The sequence below is a fragment of the Thermobia domestica genome, unplaced genomic scaffold (assembly GCF_964235325.1).
Source record: "Thermobia domestica unplaced genomic scaffold, izTheDome1.hap1.1 HAP1_SCAFFOLD_318, whole genome shotgun sequence".
Lineage (NCBI taxonomy): Eukaryota > Metazoa > Arthropoda > Insecta > Zygentoma > Lepismatidae > Thermobia > Thermobia domestica.
The window spans coordinates 126,580-141,930 of NW_027656032.1; the positions used below are offsets into that span (position 1 = coordinate 126,580).

At 36.8% G+C, this 15,351-nt stretch overlaps 1 protein-coding gene across 1 annotated transcript in view; it reads right to left on the reverse strand.

Annotated features, from left to right (window-relative positions):
- The window catches only part of LOC145676737 (nose resistant to fluoxetine protein 6-like), a 118,012-nt gene that overhangs the window by 67,682 nt on the left and 34,979 nt on the right, over nucleotides 1-15,351 (reverse strand). The window contains exon 3 of the mRNA XM_081747549.1: nucleotides 10,148-10,329. Within this exon, the coding sequence (XP_081603675.1) occupies nucleotides 10,148-10,329 (182 nt within the window). The remainder of the gene's footprint in view (nucleotides 1-10,147; nucleotides 10,330-15,351) is intronic.

Sequence of the window (15,351 nt, forward strand, 5' to 3'; positions counted from 1 at the left end):
TTCTCCCGTTTCCTCCCACTTTCTTCATTCCACCATTTTCATTCATTACTCATCATCACCGTCTCCTTTAGCCTAACCGGCATAACCGTGGGACTCAGTGGTGCCCACCCCCCCTCATGTCCATGACGCACCCCCCCTCAATTGTCTATTCGTAGGTGTTCTTCCATGAAAAAAATCTTTTCGATTAATTTTTACACCCCCTCAAACATATTTATATAGATGTTTAACCCCCCAAATATTTCAATGACGCAGTTTGCGTCACAGCCCCCCCCCCTTGTGGGCACCCCTGGTGGGACGTAAAACTCAAAGATTTCATTTCATTTTTTCACATTATTTATGAAGACATCATTATCCGTTTATTTTCTAAGTAAAATTGAGTTTCGTATTTCCGCTTTCAATGGCATAAATATAAATATGGAAATTCGTGAGTAACGGCTTAAGAAATGCTGCAATATATATAATACATTTCAAAGAAATGACTGATAACAGGAAACAAAACAAAACGCACATCAACTCTGTGCCGGTATTACTTCACCAAGTACACCATCCACTTTCACTGAGCGTTTGTCGAGAAGAGAAAGCCGGTTAACAAAGTTACAGTGTTCGTTATATTCAGTGCTTTGTAACGCAGATTCTTCCTTCTTTCTTTCTTTTTTAACGGAAAATATAGTTTTGTAATTCAAACATTGGATTGAGAGTAAGACTCCTGTCATTCTATTTCCGGTACCGTCTATTCTGTTTTCAAGATTTTTATGATGAACAATTTTCTTGACGTTGAAATTACTGTACGCATGCAATTTAGTGACGTATCGTGCCTAAAAAGTCTAAAAGAACGTAATTTCCTTTAATGCTGGATTTTATATATGAAATATTTTGAGTTTTTTGCTAAGTCCTTATGCTCTTTAGGCTTTAGGCAAAAGAAGACGAATGATCAATGAAGATGAAAGATTATTAAAAAAATGATGGTTTTAAAAAGTCGGGAAGAAAGGATAAGCCCCGAGAAAGCCCGCGAATACGTTGTCCATCACAAATTCATATAGTTTAGGATCAAACCAAAGACTAGGGTTATAATATACGGTTATCAAAATGATAGAAACCCCTGAAGATGGAAACCCTCAGATGTCTGGGTTGACAACAGTCAAGCGGCGACCGTAATGCCAGGCTGTTGGTGAGCCTTGAACAGTGTAAAACGAGTGGGCACTCTGATTTCCAAAGAGAGCAAATTATTGATGCTAGGTTATATGGTGCGAGCGTGACGAAAGCTGCAAGTATGCCAGGCGTATCGTGAGGGACAGTGTTCAAGGCAATAATAGACTACAAGACTCATCGCAAAACTCAAAACCACATCGATCAAAGCAGATAGTCACTCAGAATTGTTGTGCGACTGACATACAAGTGACAAAGAAACTCAGATAGTACCTGCCACAAGGTATGTCGACAATCACAGTCCGGGGAGCTATATGACACAGATATACGGAATCGGGTTACACGGACAAAAATCGCTGCTAAGGGATCCATAAGAATTTCGCACGACGCCAATGATGCCTCAAACATACAACGTGGACGCTGACGACTGGAAACGTTTGATATGGACGGATTATATGAATTATCGTTCACCTTTTTTCTAATCACGTGTTCAACGTGGCGGACGCCCCAAAAAGCTTATGATCCGAAGTGTCTCTGCCCAAACGTGAAACATGGCACTAGTTCTGTGATTCTGTGTACCACAATGTCCTGATTTTCAATTGGTTCTATGTTGAAACTTACCGGTCTTGTCACTGTCCCGTGATTATGTCGCCATTTTAGGGAACCATGCACATCTCATGGTCCACATGTTGTTTGCAGGCAACGGCGCCATATTCTGAGATAATAATTTATCCATTCACGCTGAAACTGTTGGAGCGTGGTTCGAGGAAAGTCGGGATGAATATCTTCTCTAGTTTCCCTAATCCCCAGATCTGAACATAATTCAACACTGTTATCAATTTTGGAGACACGAATTCGGTATAGACTTCCATCTCCATTATCCTCTCTCTCACGGAACTGAGTGACACACTGCTATTTACAATCTGTTTGATCCCATTTCACGTGCATGTGTTCTGAGAACAAAAGGTTATCTAACGCCATATTAATATGGAAAGTTGCACTTTTTCAGGTAATTGTATTATTTCGATATGTACATTCATTTGTGAGCCTGGCTCTTGGGCTCAACAAACTTTGAGTTTAATATTTGAGCACAAGCACGTGTGGATCACAAGCGGTATAATTGGTCCTGGAGCCAGAGCCTGAGTTCGAGCCAGCGTGAGTCCTATTGAAGATATTGAGCCCTTAGTCGGTGTGACTCCAATGAATTAAATGGGTGGGAGATCGAGCTAGTGTGAGACTCAGTAAATTAGTGAGCTCGAGTTCAAGCGAGCGCAAGTCTGAGCTAACATGGACTTCATTTATATTAGCTGGTAATAAGCTTTAGTCCGCGTAAGCTCGAGTGAGCGCCGAGTGATTGCAAAAATGGCCATCTTCCGTAGTGATTCTTGATTTCGTCACACTACCTTGTATTGGATCGTTTCCTAATTTTTTCTCGTTTCTTAGTATCCTGTCAAGGATTGGTTTCGTCCACTGATACTTTTATTTTCATGATGATATCCGTTATCCTTGTCACCTTTCTAATCCTGGTGATATTTTCTTATTTCTGCGGGTGATATTCCTAGTACATACTTCTTCATGCTTCGACTGTTTGTCCCTTGGTATAATGTCAATAATTAGTTCAGTCATCTATACCTTTATTTACACGATAGTATCGGTCATTCCTGTTTTCTTTCAGATCGAAATTGTTCTTTTCTTATCTTTGCTTATAATATTCCTAGCATGTAGCGCTTCATGGTTCGTTATGTGGTCTGCAGATGGTGAATGTATGATTTTGTTAGCAAAATTTTCAATTAAATCTATGAAGTACTCTTGTTGTTTTTACCTACATACACGTACGAATTTAGCCTATATACAGGACGATGGGTATTGTATCTAATAATTGCAATTGGCAACCCTGATCAAATATGCGTACGAATGACATGAGTAGTAATGGGGTGACCCTACCTAATCTTGATTATCCAATTTTGGGCCACCATGGACCATAGCGAATGAATCAGGGATGCTTTGGCCCGGGATTGCGTCACCTATTAAAATTTTGTTTATGCTTATTCAGGGGCCATGCATGCTGGTACGAATGAGTCAGAGGTACCTTGGCCCGGCTATGACGTCATTGAATTGGAATTTTTGGATTCGAAGTCATGATGATTCTTTAAAATTATTTAAAAAAATGGTCTTGATGATTCATTACGTTATGAAATAGTGCAGGTTTATGAATGCTTTTTATTTTTCGTTTCCTTTTATGGCATAAAATTTGGAGATTGTTATTCCTTCGATGAGATGGACTAACACTGGTGCAAATGAAATCTTTAGTTTTTCGTCCCACGGTTATGCCGTTTAGGCTAAAGGAGACGGTGACGATGAGAAATGAATGAAAGTGTGGGAGAAAATTGGAATATTTCGATCATAATGTTGCCCACCACAAAACTACTTTCGCAGGGTTTGAACCAGGGACCCCATACAGGAGAGGTGAACGTTCTAAAACTGAGCCACCTCACCCCTACTGGTATGAATGAATTAGAGGTGTTTGGTTCCAGCTAATATGTTCGTTTGACGTCACTGAACTGGGATTTTTAGCCTGGAGGTTATGATGGCTTTTTCGTTCCCTTTTATGGGTATAAAATTACTAAAACAAGGTTTGATCTCTTTCTTGATGATCTATTACATTATAAATTAGTAGACCCAGTAATAGTATAAATTAGTATTAGTATTAATGTGAAACTCGAAAACTTTGGAGTTCCTTCGTGGCTAACCGGTTAGCGTGGGAGACCAGGTTTCGATTCCCGGAAGGAACTCATGCGGTTCCGATTTCACGTTAATCAGTAGGTTCTATTTTCGCTGCTGAATGGGACGTTAGACTCAAAATCAATTTAACTCGAAAACTTTGGGGGGAATACTTGATTTTTGGTTAAGGTATGGTTTTCATTCACGGGACTTATGGGATTCGAACCACGATATTCGAACCACGGGATTAGGGTTTTTACGTAGCGTAACGCCTGTAACCGTTCTAAGAAGCTTTGTGTGGTTTCAAGATGATACGAAAAAAGAAGTCCGATTATGGCTGTCCGTTGATCTGAAACAAAAATGCACTAAAACGGTTCGTAAGTTAGGGCTGTCTGATGAGATAAAGCTTGATTAAACTTCATTTCAAGCAATATCAATATCTCGATTCGGCTATGGCTTACCAAACGGTTCATCTCTCAAAACTTAGTCCCAAATATTTCTTCAAGACAATTAAAATTTTAAATCAGTAAACGGCTATGAAATGAGTTATAACCAAACAGATAATTGCTATTAAAAAAATGGAGTTTTCTCGTCATCTGAAATGATAAACTTTTATGACTATAAAATTTGAATAGAGGATAGTAATTAATGAAAAGTTACCTTTGCCCAAAATTGGTTAATCCCTACCTCTAACTTCTAGTTCGACCTTGAAATCCATTCATTAATTTTACACTTTGATTAGTCGAAAACGTTCATTTGTTGTAAACCGTTTATTTCTAAGGTGTAATCTAATTAGGTGATCACTTTCAAACCTCTGCTTATTTTTTCAAAAAGTTTGTATGAAAATTTCGAATTGTTTTTTGTTCGAAACTTTAAATTTTCAGTTCGAAAATTTTGGTTTGAAATTTTAGGTTCAAAAATTTGATTTGTAAATTTCGTTATAATTTTTTAGTTTGACACAGGTTGAACCTTTTAATTCGAAAATTTCAGTTCGAATTTTTCGTTTGAAAAATCTTCATTTCATTTTTGTTCCAAAATTTTAGTTTCAACTTTCTATTTCTAAAAAATTAGTTTCAACTTCTTTTGGTTCGAAAATTTTGATTTCATGTTTCGAAAATTTTTAGTTTACATTTCTAGTTCGGAAATTTCAGTGTGAAATCGTTCGATTTGAAAAAATTTGAAATCGAAATTTTTTATTTCATCTTTTTTCGAAAATTTGTAGTTTTCCAAAATTTGTTTCGAAAACTTTTAATTCTAAAATTTCAGTTTGAATTTTTTTCTTTGATTTGAAATTTCGTATTCGAAAAAAATTTCGTTTTTTTGTTCGAAAATTTTAGCTTCAACTTTTCTAATTCTAAAATTCGGTTTTAACTTTTTTTAATTCGAAGATTGTGATTTGAAAATTTCAAGTTATAAAAATATATACTTTTTTAATTCGAAAATTGCACTTCATTTTTTTAATTTTAAACTTTTGAGTTCTAGAAATTTTAGTTTCAAATTTTCACTTGAACTTTTGTAATAATTGGAAAATAGTGAAGACTTAAAATTTAATCGAATAGTTGAAAACCGTTTATTTGTTAATCGAACAGTTAAAAACCGTTTATTTGTTAATCGAATAGTTAAAACCGTTTATGTGTTAATCGAATAGTTAAAACCGGATAAGGTTTGACGGTTAACCGTGAAACAATTCCCTCTTTGCAGTCACTAAAAAAATTTGGCTAAAATATTTTGAGATGATTTTAACTAAACCGTCAATGTTATTTAAGATATAAATTACACGAACTAACACCAAGACCAAGAAGGTAACCTTAAAGTATCGTGGTTCTCTCTTATCAAAAAGCTTAAGAGGAGTGCGTTTAGGTACGCATATCCTCATTATATGTAAATAAAGTGACAGTAAACTCTACTTTGAAGAGCTCACACAACGTCTATGTAGAGCATAAATCCAAAACAGCACAAAAATTTGTTAATATCAGTCATATAAGCCATCATCGGGAATGAAACTCATGACCTTCGGAAACTAAATCTAGCCTGTGCATGCCCATAACGTAATAAAGAGAATACATGAAGTTAGAAACCTTCCCAAATTATATCTTTAGCAATTTTAGGTGCTCAAATACTAAAATTATTTCTGGAGACCATGACCTTGCTTCTGCCAAATTAACCACACCAATCATGAAATTTTAGTGTTCGTTCATGTACCCATGCCCTATAAAGGCCTATACTCATGACGTCATTATTATTTATTCACGAACGGAAACGAAAGGTAGTAACTAGGTTCAGCTCATCACTTCCCTCTTTTACCTTCTCTAGGAATGAATGTATTCTTTCAAAGTAAACCACTACACATATATGTTCTTGTTTTGTCATAAGAAATAACTCCTCAATGTTATCTCGTTACATAAGTATGATTAATCGTTATTACAATGAACCAATCAGTTTTAAGCAAAACGTAAATGTGACGTCACAGACGAAAACGAGAGGTACTAACTAGGTCCAATATAACATCATCTCATCCCTTTTCTCCTTCTCAAAGAATGAATATATCTCTTTCAAAGTAAACCATTACACACTATTTGACAATTAAACACCGTACTTGTTCAAACAAACAATGCCAACAATACTGTGACAACGAATACGTAAGCATATGTAACACGATATAGTTGACGATTCTTTTTCAACATATGATTATAAGTCAATACACAAAGAAGCTTTTTAAATCTTTCCAACAGTTTTATTTAATCCACAAACGAATACAATATAAAATATTATTGTTAACCAAGTCCGGGATCGCCCCTCCCCCTCTTTTATGCGTCTCAAATAAATGTATGCTTTCCTGGATACACTTTTTGACAATTGAATATCGTGGTTCGAATCCCGTAAGTCCCGTGAATGAAAACCATATCTTAACCAAAAATCAAGTATTCCCCCCAAAGTTTTCGAGTTAAGTTGATTTTGAGTTTAACGCCCCTTTCAGCAGCAAAAATAGAACCTACTAATTAACGTGAAATCCGAACCGCATGAGTTCCTTCCGGGAATCGAAACCTGGTCTCCCACGCTAATCGGTTAGCCACGAAGGAACTCCAAAGTTTTCGAGTTTCACATTAATACTAATACTAATTTATACTATTACTGGGTCTACTAATTCATAATGTAATATAGATCATCAAGAAAGAGATCAAACCTTGTTTTAGTAATTTTATACCCATAAAAGGGAACGAAAAAGCCATCATAACCTCCAGGCTAAAAATCCCAGTTCAGTGACGTCAAACGAACATATTAGCTGGAACCAAACACCTCTAATTCATTCATACCAGTAGGGGTGCGGTGGCTCAGTGGTAGAGCGTTCACCTCTGCTGTATGGGGTCCCTGGTTCAAACCCCGCGAAAGTAGTTTTGTGGTGGGCAACATTATGATCGAAATATTCCAATTTTCTCCCACACTTTCATTCATTTCTCATCGTCACCGTCTCCTTTAGCCTAAACGGCATAACCGTGGGACGAAAAACTAAAGATTTCATTTGCACCAGTGTTAGTCCATCTCATCAAAGGGATAACAATCTCCAAATTTTATGCCATAAAAGGGAACAAAAAATAAAAAGCATTCATAAACCTGTACTATTTCATAACGTAATGAATCATCAAGATCATATTTTTAATAATTTTAAAGAATCATCATGACCTCTAATCCAAAAATTCCAATTCAATGACGTCATAGCCGGGCCAAGGTACCTCTGACCCATTCGTACCAGCGTGCATGGCTCCTGAATAAGCATAAACAAAATTTTAATAGGTGACGCAATCCCGGGCCAAAGCATCCCTGATTCATTCGCTATGGTCCATGGTGGCCCGAAATTGGATAATCAAGATTTAGATAGAGTCACCCCATTACTACTTCGTGCACGTGTACATCGCTGAGTAGGAGGAATCAGGCAATCAGTATGCCATGGATTTGTCGTCTGTGCAGACGCGAATTGCGGCGGTAGAAGCTTTAATCTGAACTGGTTCTGTCACGGAGGCTCAGCGGCACTGCAACGGAACAGTAAGGATCACCAGGTGGCTTCACCCGAGAGGCACAGTAGTGTGAGATGGTTAGACAGTGGAGGGCCACCGGTAATGTTTTGAATCACCAGTCATGCGGCTGGGGAAGAAGTGTTTGAGCATGTGAAAAACTGGAACTAGTGCGTGTATCACTTGAAGTCTCAGATGTTCAGTACGGCGACATTAACAAACATTACAGCTGTCGCGCCGTTCATTGGGTCACTTCCTGGATGATTTTAAGTTCCATCAGTATAACCTGCAGGTAGTTCAAGGGTTGATAGACATTGATAGGCAAAACAGACTCGCGAACTGCACTGACATTTGTGATATAATTAACCGAGAACCGCTGTTTCTTGAATAACTGCTGATGACGGATGAAGCAAACTTTTCGATGCCTGGATATGTTAATAAGCAAAACTTCCGATATTCAGGTATATAAATCCACGTCGTTTACATGAAAAACCACAGGCGAGTCCGTATGGTGTGCAGTTGCCATGTGTGAGATTATTGTTTTTATGTTTAGAAGATGACGCAGGACATGTAGCAACTTTGAATCCGATCGCTAATGAAAAATGTTGCAGATTTTCCTAATCTGGAATTGCTGGTAAGAGGGTTGCTGACACCATTTTGTTTGCAATGGCACACAAAACACGCCAAAATATGGTTACATTCTGACAAATGTTTATAAACCGCATGATATCCCGATTTGGCTATGTGACCTTGCTATTCCGTTCCCCAGATTTAACAACTCCGGATTACTTCGTCTGAGGCTATGTGAAGAAAAAAATCTTTGCTAATCATTTGCAGATAATTGACGACCTTAAGACTACCATTCGCCGTGAAATAAGCACCCTTCCGCAGGGTATGTTAAGGCGTGTTATGGTAGCATTTCCGTGTCGCCTTCAGCTGTGTATCCAGGCAAATAAAGGACATTTAGAGGACGTTCCTTTCAAGGTGTAGTGATGGTTGTCGATACGTGTTACAAACTGTATTAATTGCCAGTTTATGTGTTTGTGTTTCGTGACTGTATTAAATTACTACTTGCATACACGATGTTTCTGTTATTTGAAGTTGGTAGATACAATATGCACCACCTTGTATAAGTTCGAAAGATATTATAATTTGTGTAAAAGCAAGGAAGTTATTCCATTACATGTACGAAACTGCCTTAAAATATCAATGCCAATTATAAATGTGACATTTATAATGCCTGTCGTTGTATTTTGTCTGAAAAAGACACGCTCTTCTTAATGTAACTAAGTGAATCTACTAAGACAAAAGAGCAGGAATAACGTGATTAGTTTCTTCCATAGTGACTCACAAAGATGTATGGTAAACTGTAAATTAAGGTACTGAAGTGGAGAGACATTTTGAGAATTAAAATTTGGAGAACCACGACGTATTTTAGAAGTGAGTAATCAACGTTTATTTACACCAGATATTCACTTGCACCCGATGCGCTATTGACTTCTTATTATGATGTAGTGTCAAGAAGTCAGGCTCTTGAAACACATTATATTTGTTATTGTATTGTTATGCGACTTTCTGAATTATTGTTCGAATAGATATTGAGAATTGAAGAATATGAGTAGTATGGGTAAAAGATAACGATTTCTTCAGTCAAGAACTAATTCAGATATTGGTTCTTTCCCATATTAAAGTCTATTCCTTCAGTCGAGAACTAATACAGATATTGGTTCTCTCCAATATTAAAGCCTTTTCCTTCAGTCAAGAACTAATACAGATATTGGTTCTCTCCCATGTTAAAGTAACAAGATGAGAAGCTTAAGGGTAAATTCTTATGCGTCATTTTTCAAGAAATTCGAGAAAATGCTTTTCTGAACTAGTAAAAATATGCTGTTTGTTGACGATCTGATATAGTTATTTTCTCCTAATTTCCACGCACATATTCTTAACAGAGATAGTTATTTTCTCTTATTATCCTAATATCCAGATACAATTACTTTCTCCTAATATCCAGACAAACTCCTAACAGAGACAGTTATTTTTTCTAATATCCTAATACTACTGCATACAGATACAGTTATTTTTTCCTAATATCCACACAGTTATTTTCTCTTAATATTCAGATACAGTTATTTTCTTCTAATATCCATACATATATATACTCCTAACAGAGACGCAGATATTCCAAACAGTGACACTCATACTACTTGCAACATAAAGCATTTAAACAATGGAATGGATTTATATGAATTGAAATTTGATTTATTACTTACGCAAGCGTTATAAAAGTAGGATCTATCCAGAATTCGTAAGTGCCTCCAAGAGTTCGTACATGTTGCACAGTCACGGTTCTAGGTAGAGGCTGCAATTCATCAGCAGACAATTGTACAATCTGTTTGACATCTTCAGTAGTGCAGGCTCGCGGCATACACATGCCGATTCTTATTACACGTGTCTGAAACATATATATTAAAACATATTAAGTATACTTAAAGAAAAGACAATATACAGGCCTACTACCAAAAAATAAAATAAATCCACCATCTAGCATCAGACGAATGATTAATGAGTATGAATGGTTATGAACAGTGATGATTTCAGACAAGGAGACTTTCAATACATGGAAGGTGAAAGTATTACTGCAAAGATACTGGTAATCTACGTTCAGCTTGATCGCATATATGCAGTGTTCGAAGTCGAAAAAAATCAGTGCCGGTATGTTTTATTACGATTTTGACTCGACATACCGGCTATCTAAATGTTGAAATGCAGTGAGAGAATGTTGCCTGAAAGATTGCATTTCTATTTACATAATGACTGAAAACCATTGGAGAGCTTCATTGTACTAATAGGGGGATTATGAAGAGACTTTAATCCTCCACCAGAAATTTTGTGAAACAAATAAAAAAAAAATATTCCCTTATGTTGTATTATAGATAATTATACACGAAAATGCTCAAACACCGAATATCAAACAATTTCCTGCCGCAAAACTCTCGATCCACCCACTCGACTGTAGAATATTCCAAATCCCTATCCTTCCCGCACAGCAGACAATCCCTAAATCCACTCATGCTCAAAATACGGCATTTATATGCATTAAGGCATGAAGACACACGCACACACATAACAAAGAAACAATTTAATATGGCACATCAAAACATAAACTAGGTGAACTTCTTTGAAGACATCTCATTTTGAAAACAAAAGATAGGAAAAAGATAACAAAAATGTCGGTGTTGTCAAATTATTTCTAAATAAGAAATAAAAATCTTTTTATGTGCAAAGCTATTTGTCAATAACTCTGTATAAAAATGGATTTATTAAAGGTATTTAGCATCTACTTTCCAGTGACGGTATGTTTTAATCATTGAAAAGCCAGGGACGGTATGCCTTCATCACTGAAACACCAGAGGTGGTATGATATACCGCCGCATACCGTCTGACCTCAACCACTGCATATATGCCCCTAGGAGGATTCCTTAGCTCGAAAGGGAGTAAATTTCCTTCTCAAGCCATCCTCTGAAATCACCAATGGTTATGAAAGAATTGATGGAATGAGAATCTTGGAGGAAGCGGAAGAACCGCGACGAAACTGAGGACACGATGTCGTTCATCACAAAGTCATGTGACCTGAACAAAGTCATAGGTTTTATTAATTAAAATGAGATATTCAGCCAACCAAGCTTACCAATAATATGAAAATTGCAATCCTAGCTGCACAGATAGTAGGCCAAACAGTAGGCGGCTAGCCAACTGCTAACGTTGGCCCTACGTTTCGATTTCATTTTCCCGAGTAGCTACCAACTAATTCAACCGCTAATGTTGCTTCTTCAAAATGAAGTAAAATTGCAATTGGAAGTGCAAGGTCGAATCTGTTAAGTAAATAACAGCAAGATGTTGGTTGGTCAACGTAAAGTTTTAAATATGCCAAGGATTTTTTTTATAACTTTATTGCTGAAATTAGTAATTCCAAACCATGCCCACCATTTGCCAATCAATTCCCACTTTGTCAAAAATTAGCCTTCCAATTTCCAACCATGTCAATCATTAACGTACCAATTCCCAACTATGCCGACCATTAGTCTACCAATTCTCAACCATGCCGACTATTAGACTACCAATTCCCAACCATACCAATTATTAGCCTACCAGTTCCCAACAATGCCGACAATTAGCATACGTGGAGCCTAACAAGTAGTGTGCTAGGGATTAAACAGTTATCAAATCGATAAAGGCTATTGACCGCCATATCTCATAGACAAATGTGTCTATTGTTTGTTCCGTCTTACTTCGAGCCGACAATAAACAAAGTCATGTGTTATTAAAATGCTCTGATTTGCTGCTGAGTTGCTGACGCATGTTTATTCTTAATACATCTGTAGAAGTAAAATTTTGCTCTCTAGAACAACTAAATACTTTCATCTCCATTCTAATCTCTTTATTCGAACCGGAAGTCATATAAATTTACTATTTCCAGTTTCAATGTTAATCGGAATAGAACAAAAACAGCAAAACGAAAAGGAGTTTTTTCACCATATGTATGGATGCTGATAATAGACTCCATATTGAGGAGCCTAATGTCAAAAGCCTCCAAATCTTTTTTTTATACCGAAATCGAGTTATGTTTAATCTAAAGAAATTCCATGGAAACATAATTTTGTTTAAAAGTTTAATATTTCATACTAAAAAACTAGTTCAAATATGGGACTTTGTACGCGTATATATGGAGCTTCACTGCACATTTTGCGAGATCACTCGAAACTAAGCAAAATGGATATGGCGGATTTTGATACTAACCGCCTCATATGTAACCGTATCAGTGTACTAAAACCAGACGCGGTTGAAGTCTATTGTACCTTCAGCATTTAATCTACGTCTTAATAGAGCAAGAGTGATAGAAATTAGCAATTAACAGTTTCTTCATATGAGTATATGTGTCCCCAAAATACATTCAATCTTATTCCAATCCATCTTTTCTAAGAAAGTTCTAGAAAACTACAACTTCTGATTTCAATAAAAGTCGCTTTAGAGAAAGAACGGTAAAAGACAGCGAACAGAATTTCAAATCCGCTTTTAACCCTCTACTAAAACCGGACGGGGTAGAAATTTACTACTACATATGATTTCAATATTGTTTCTCATAGTAATAGTTAGCGTCGAACTTCGTCAGCCACCGAGTAGAAGTTGGACCTACGTAGAACAACAGAACCAGAAAGCGAGTATGCTTCTCGCACTCTACATTGCACCAGATTACAAAGAATTGGCTGATTCACATGCATGAGAGGGTTTGGGTACAAAACCTCGCGGACCAAAACCTCGCCTCCCAAAATCTCGCGGACCAAAATCTCGCCGGGCCGAAACCTCGCCTGGCCAAAACCTCGCCGCCCAAAACCTCGCGGAACAAAATCTCGCCTAGCCAAAACCTCGCCGTCCAAAACGTCGCGGGACAAAATCTCGTGGGGCCAAAACCTCGCCTGGCCAAAACCTCGCCACCCAAAACATCGCGGGCCAAAATCTCGCCGGGGCAAAACCTCGCGCCCCAAAATATCGCCATACCCAAAATCTCGCCTGACCAAAATGTAAATGTTCCAACAGATGATAAAGATGACAGTATAAAAGACGCTGTTTCACAAGAAGTGTCACGAGTATTTGACCAAGTCCCGCGATACCATATGAAAATTTTATTTCTGTATTAGAGGATTTCAATGTGAAGGTAGGGCGACAGGATGTTTTTAAACTGGTTATAGGGAAAGAGTGTCTGCATAAGGAAAGTAATGACAACTAACGGGGTTAGTTCTGTAAACTTTGGAACATCAAAAACTTAAAATTTTAACAAAAATATAATATTTATGAAAGTATGAAATAATATATGAGTTTTTACGACGTCCCTTGATTATGTCCTGTAAGTTAAAAGAGACGTAGATGACCAGGATGAAGGAAATGATCGAATAAAGAAAGTGGGAGGAAACGGGAATAACCCGAGAGAGCCCACGCACACAATGTTTTGTATCTATTATTATTATTATTATTATTATTAGTAGTAGTAGTAGTAGTTGTTGTTGTAGTAGTAGTAGTAGTAGTAGTAGTAGTAGTAGTAGTAGTAGTAGTAGTAGTAGTAGTAATAGTATTTGTAATGTGAAATGGCATATTAAGCAGGGGTGGATAACTTAACGTAACTGTAACGTAACGAAAATAGTTCTCTGTAACAAAATTATTGGTTATTTAATGTAGGTAGGTACAAGGTATACCACCAATTTTTGTTACGACACCGTAACGTTATTCGAGCATGTAACGTTATTGTACCGTAACTAATTGAAGGAACAAATCTGTTTCGGGTATTCCTTTCACGCTTGGTGGGAGAAAATCAACAACTGGTACCAGCTGAATGAGATTCTTTCCTCTGCGGGTATCTAATGGAACGAAAATGTGTGGAACAGAAGCTATTTCGTTACAAATACTATTTGCCACATGAGTAACACAGTTGACCAGACAGGTTTGGTAAAGGTATTGTGTTCATCAGTTACAGATCTTATCAGATCTTTGGAGAGTTCCTCGGACATGGTATCTATTGTATTGTTCTTCAGAGGGTCACATTGAATTTCGTTCTTCAGGTGGTGAAACAGAATGAATATTTCACTTTCATATTTTGTTATTGCAAATATGAAGTAGAGACAGGGAGAAAAAAAGAGATAGATTTCTGTAAATATCATAGGAGGAAGTCAGTCACATACAAGGAAAAAGGCAGGTGGAAGGGGATAGCAGGGTCAGGGGGAAGCACAGAGTGAGACAAAAGTAGCAAAGGTTAGGGAAAATAGACAATCTCTTTCATTCTTCATCTTGCTTTGTTTTCATAGCGCTCTTAGCTGTCCACAACAAGAGTAGGATTAATTTATGTTAGAACTGTTCCATGAATGGTGGGCGCAAGCCTGTGAAAATCATATTATTATTATTATTAAAACAAAGCCCACAAAATAGCTAGGAAATTGTGTGATGCATGGCCACGTCATTGGCTATCAATCTGCATTATTTTTTGAATATTTCACCGTTGTTTGCTGATTCTTAATCCAGGCACATCCCCAATTTGTTCACTATATTGAATCAAACTATATTGTTATTATTATTATTATTATTATTATTATTATTATTATTATTATTATTATTATTATTATTATTATTATTATTATTATTATTATTATTATTATTATGTCTAGAGAGCATAGCCTAGTGGCTAGCGTTCTTCTTTCGCAAAAGGGAGATCCTGGGTTCAAAGCATGTGGCCTGCTACCCTGACTGGTTTTATAAGCTTTTTTCGTTGTTCCACAAAGTGAATGTCGGGAGGTTATGTTTCAGAGGATGTTATACCTTTTGCCACTGGTTTCTCAGTCCCCATAAGATAACATGTAAACTTTATTTCATGAATATCTAACGAAATATGGTACGTAACAACTTAAAATTTTTCATATGTATACAGAAA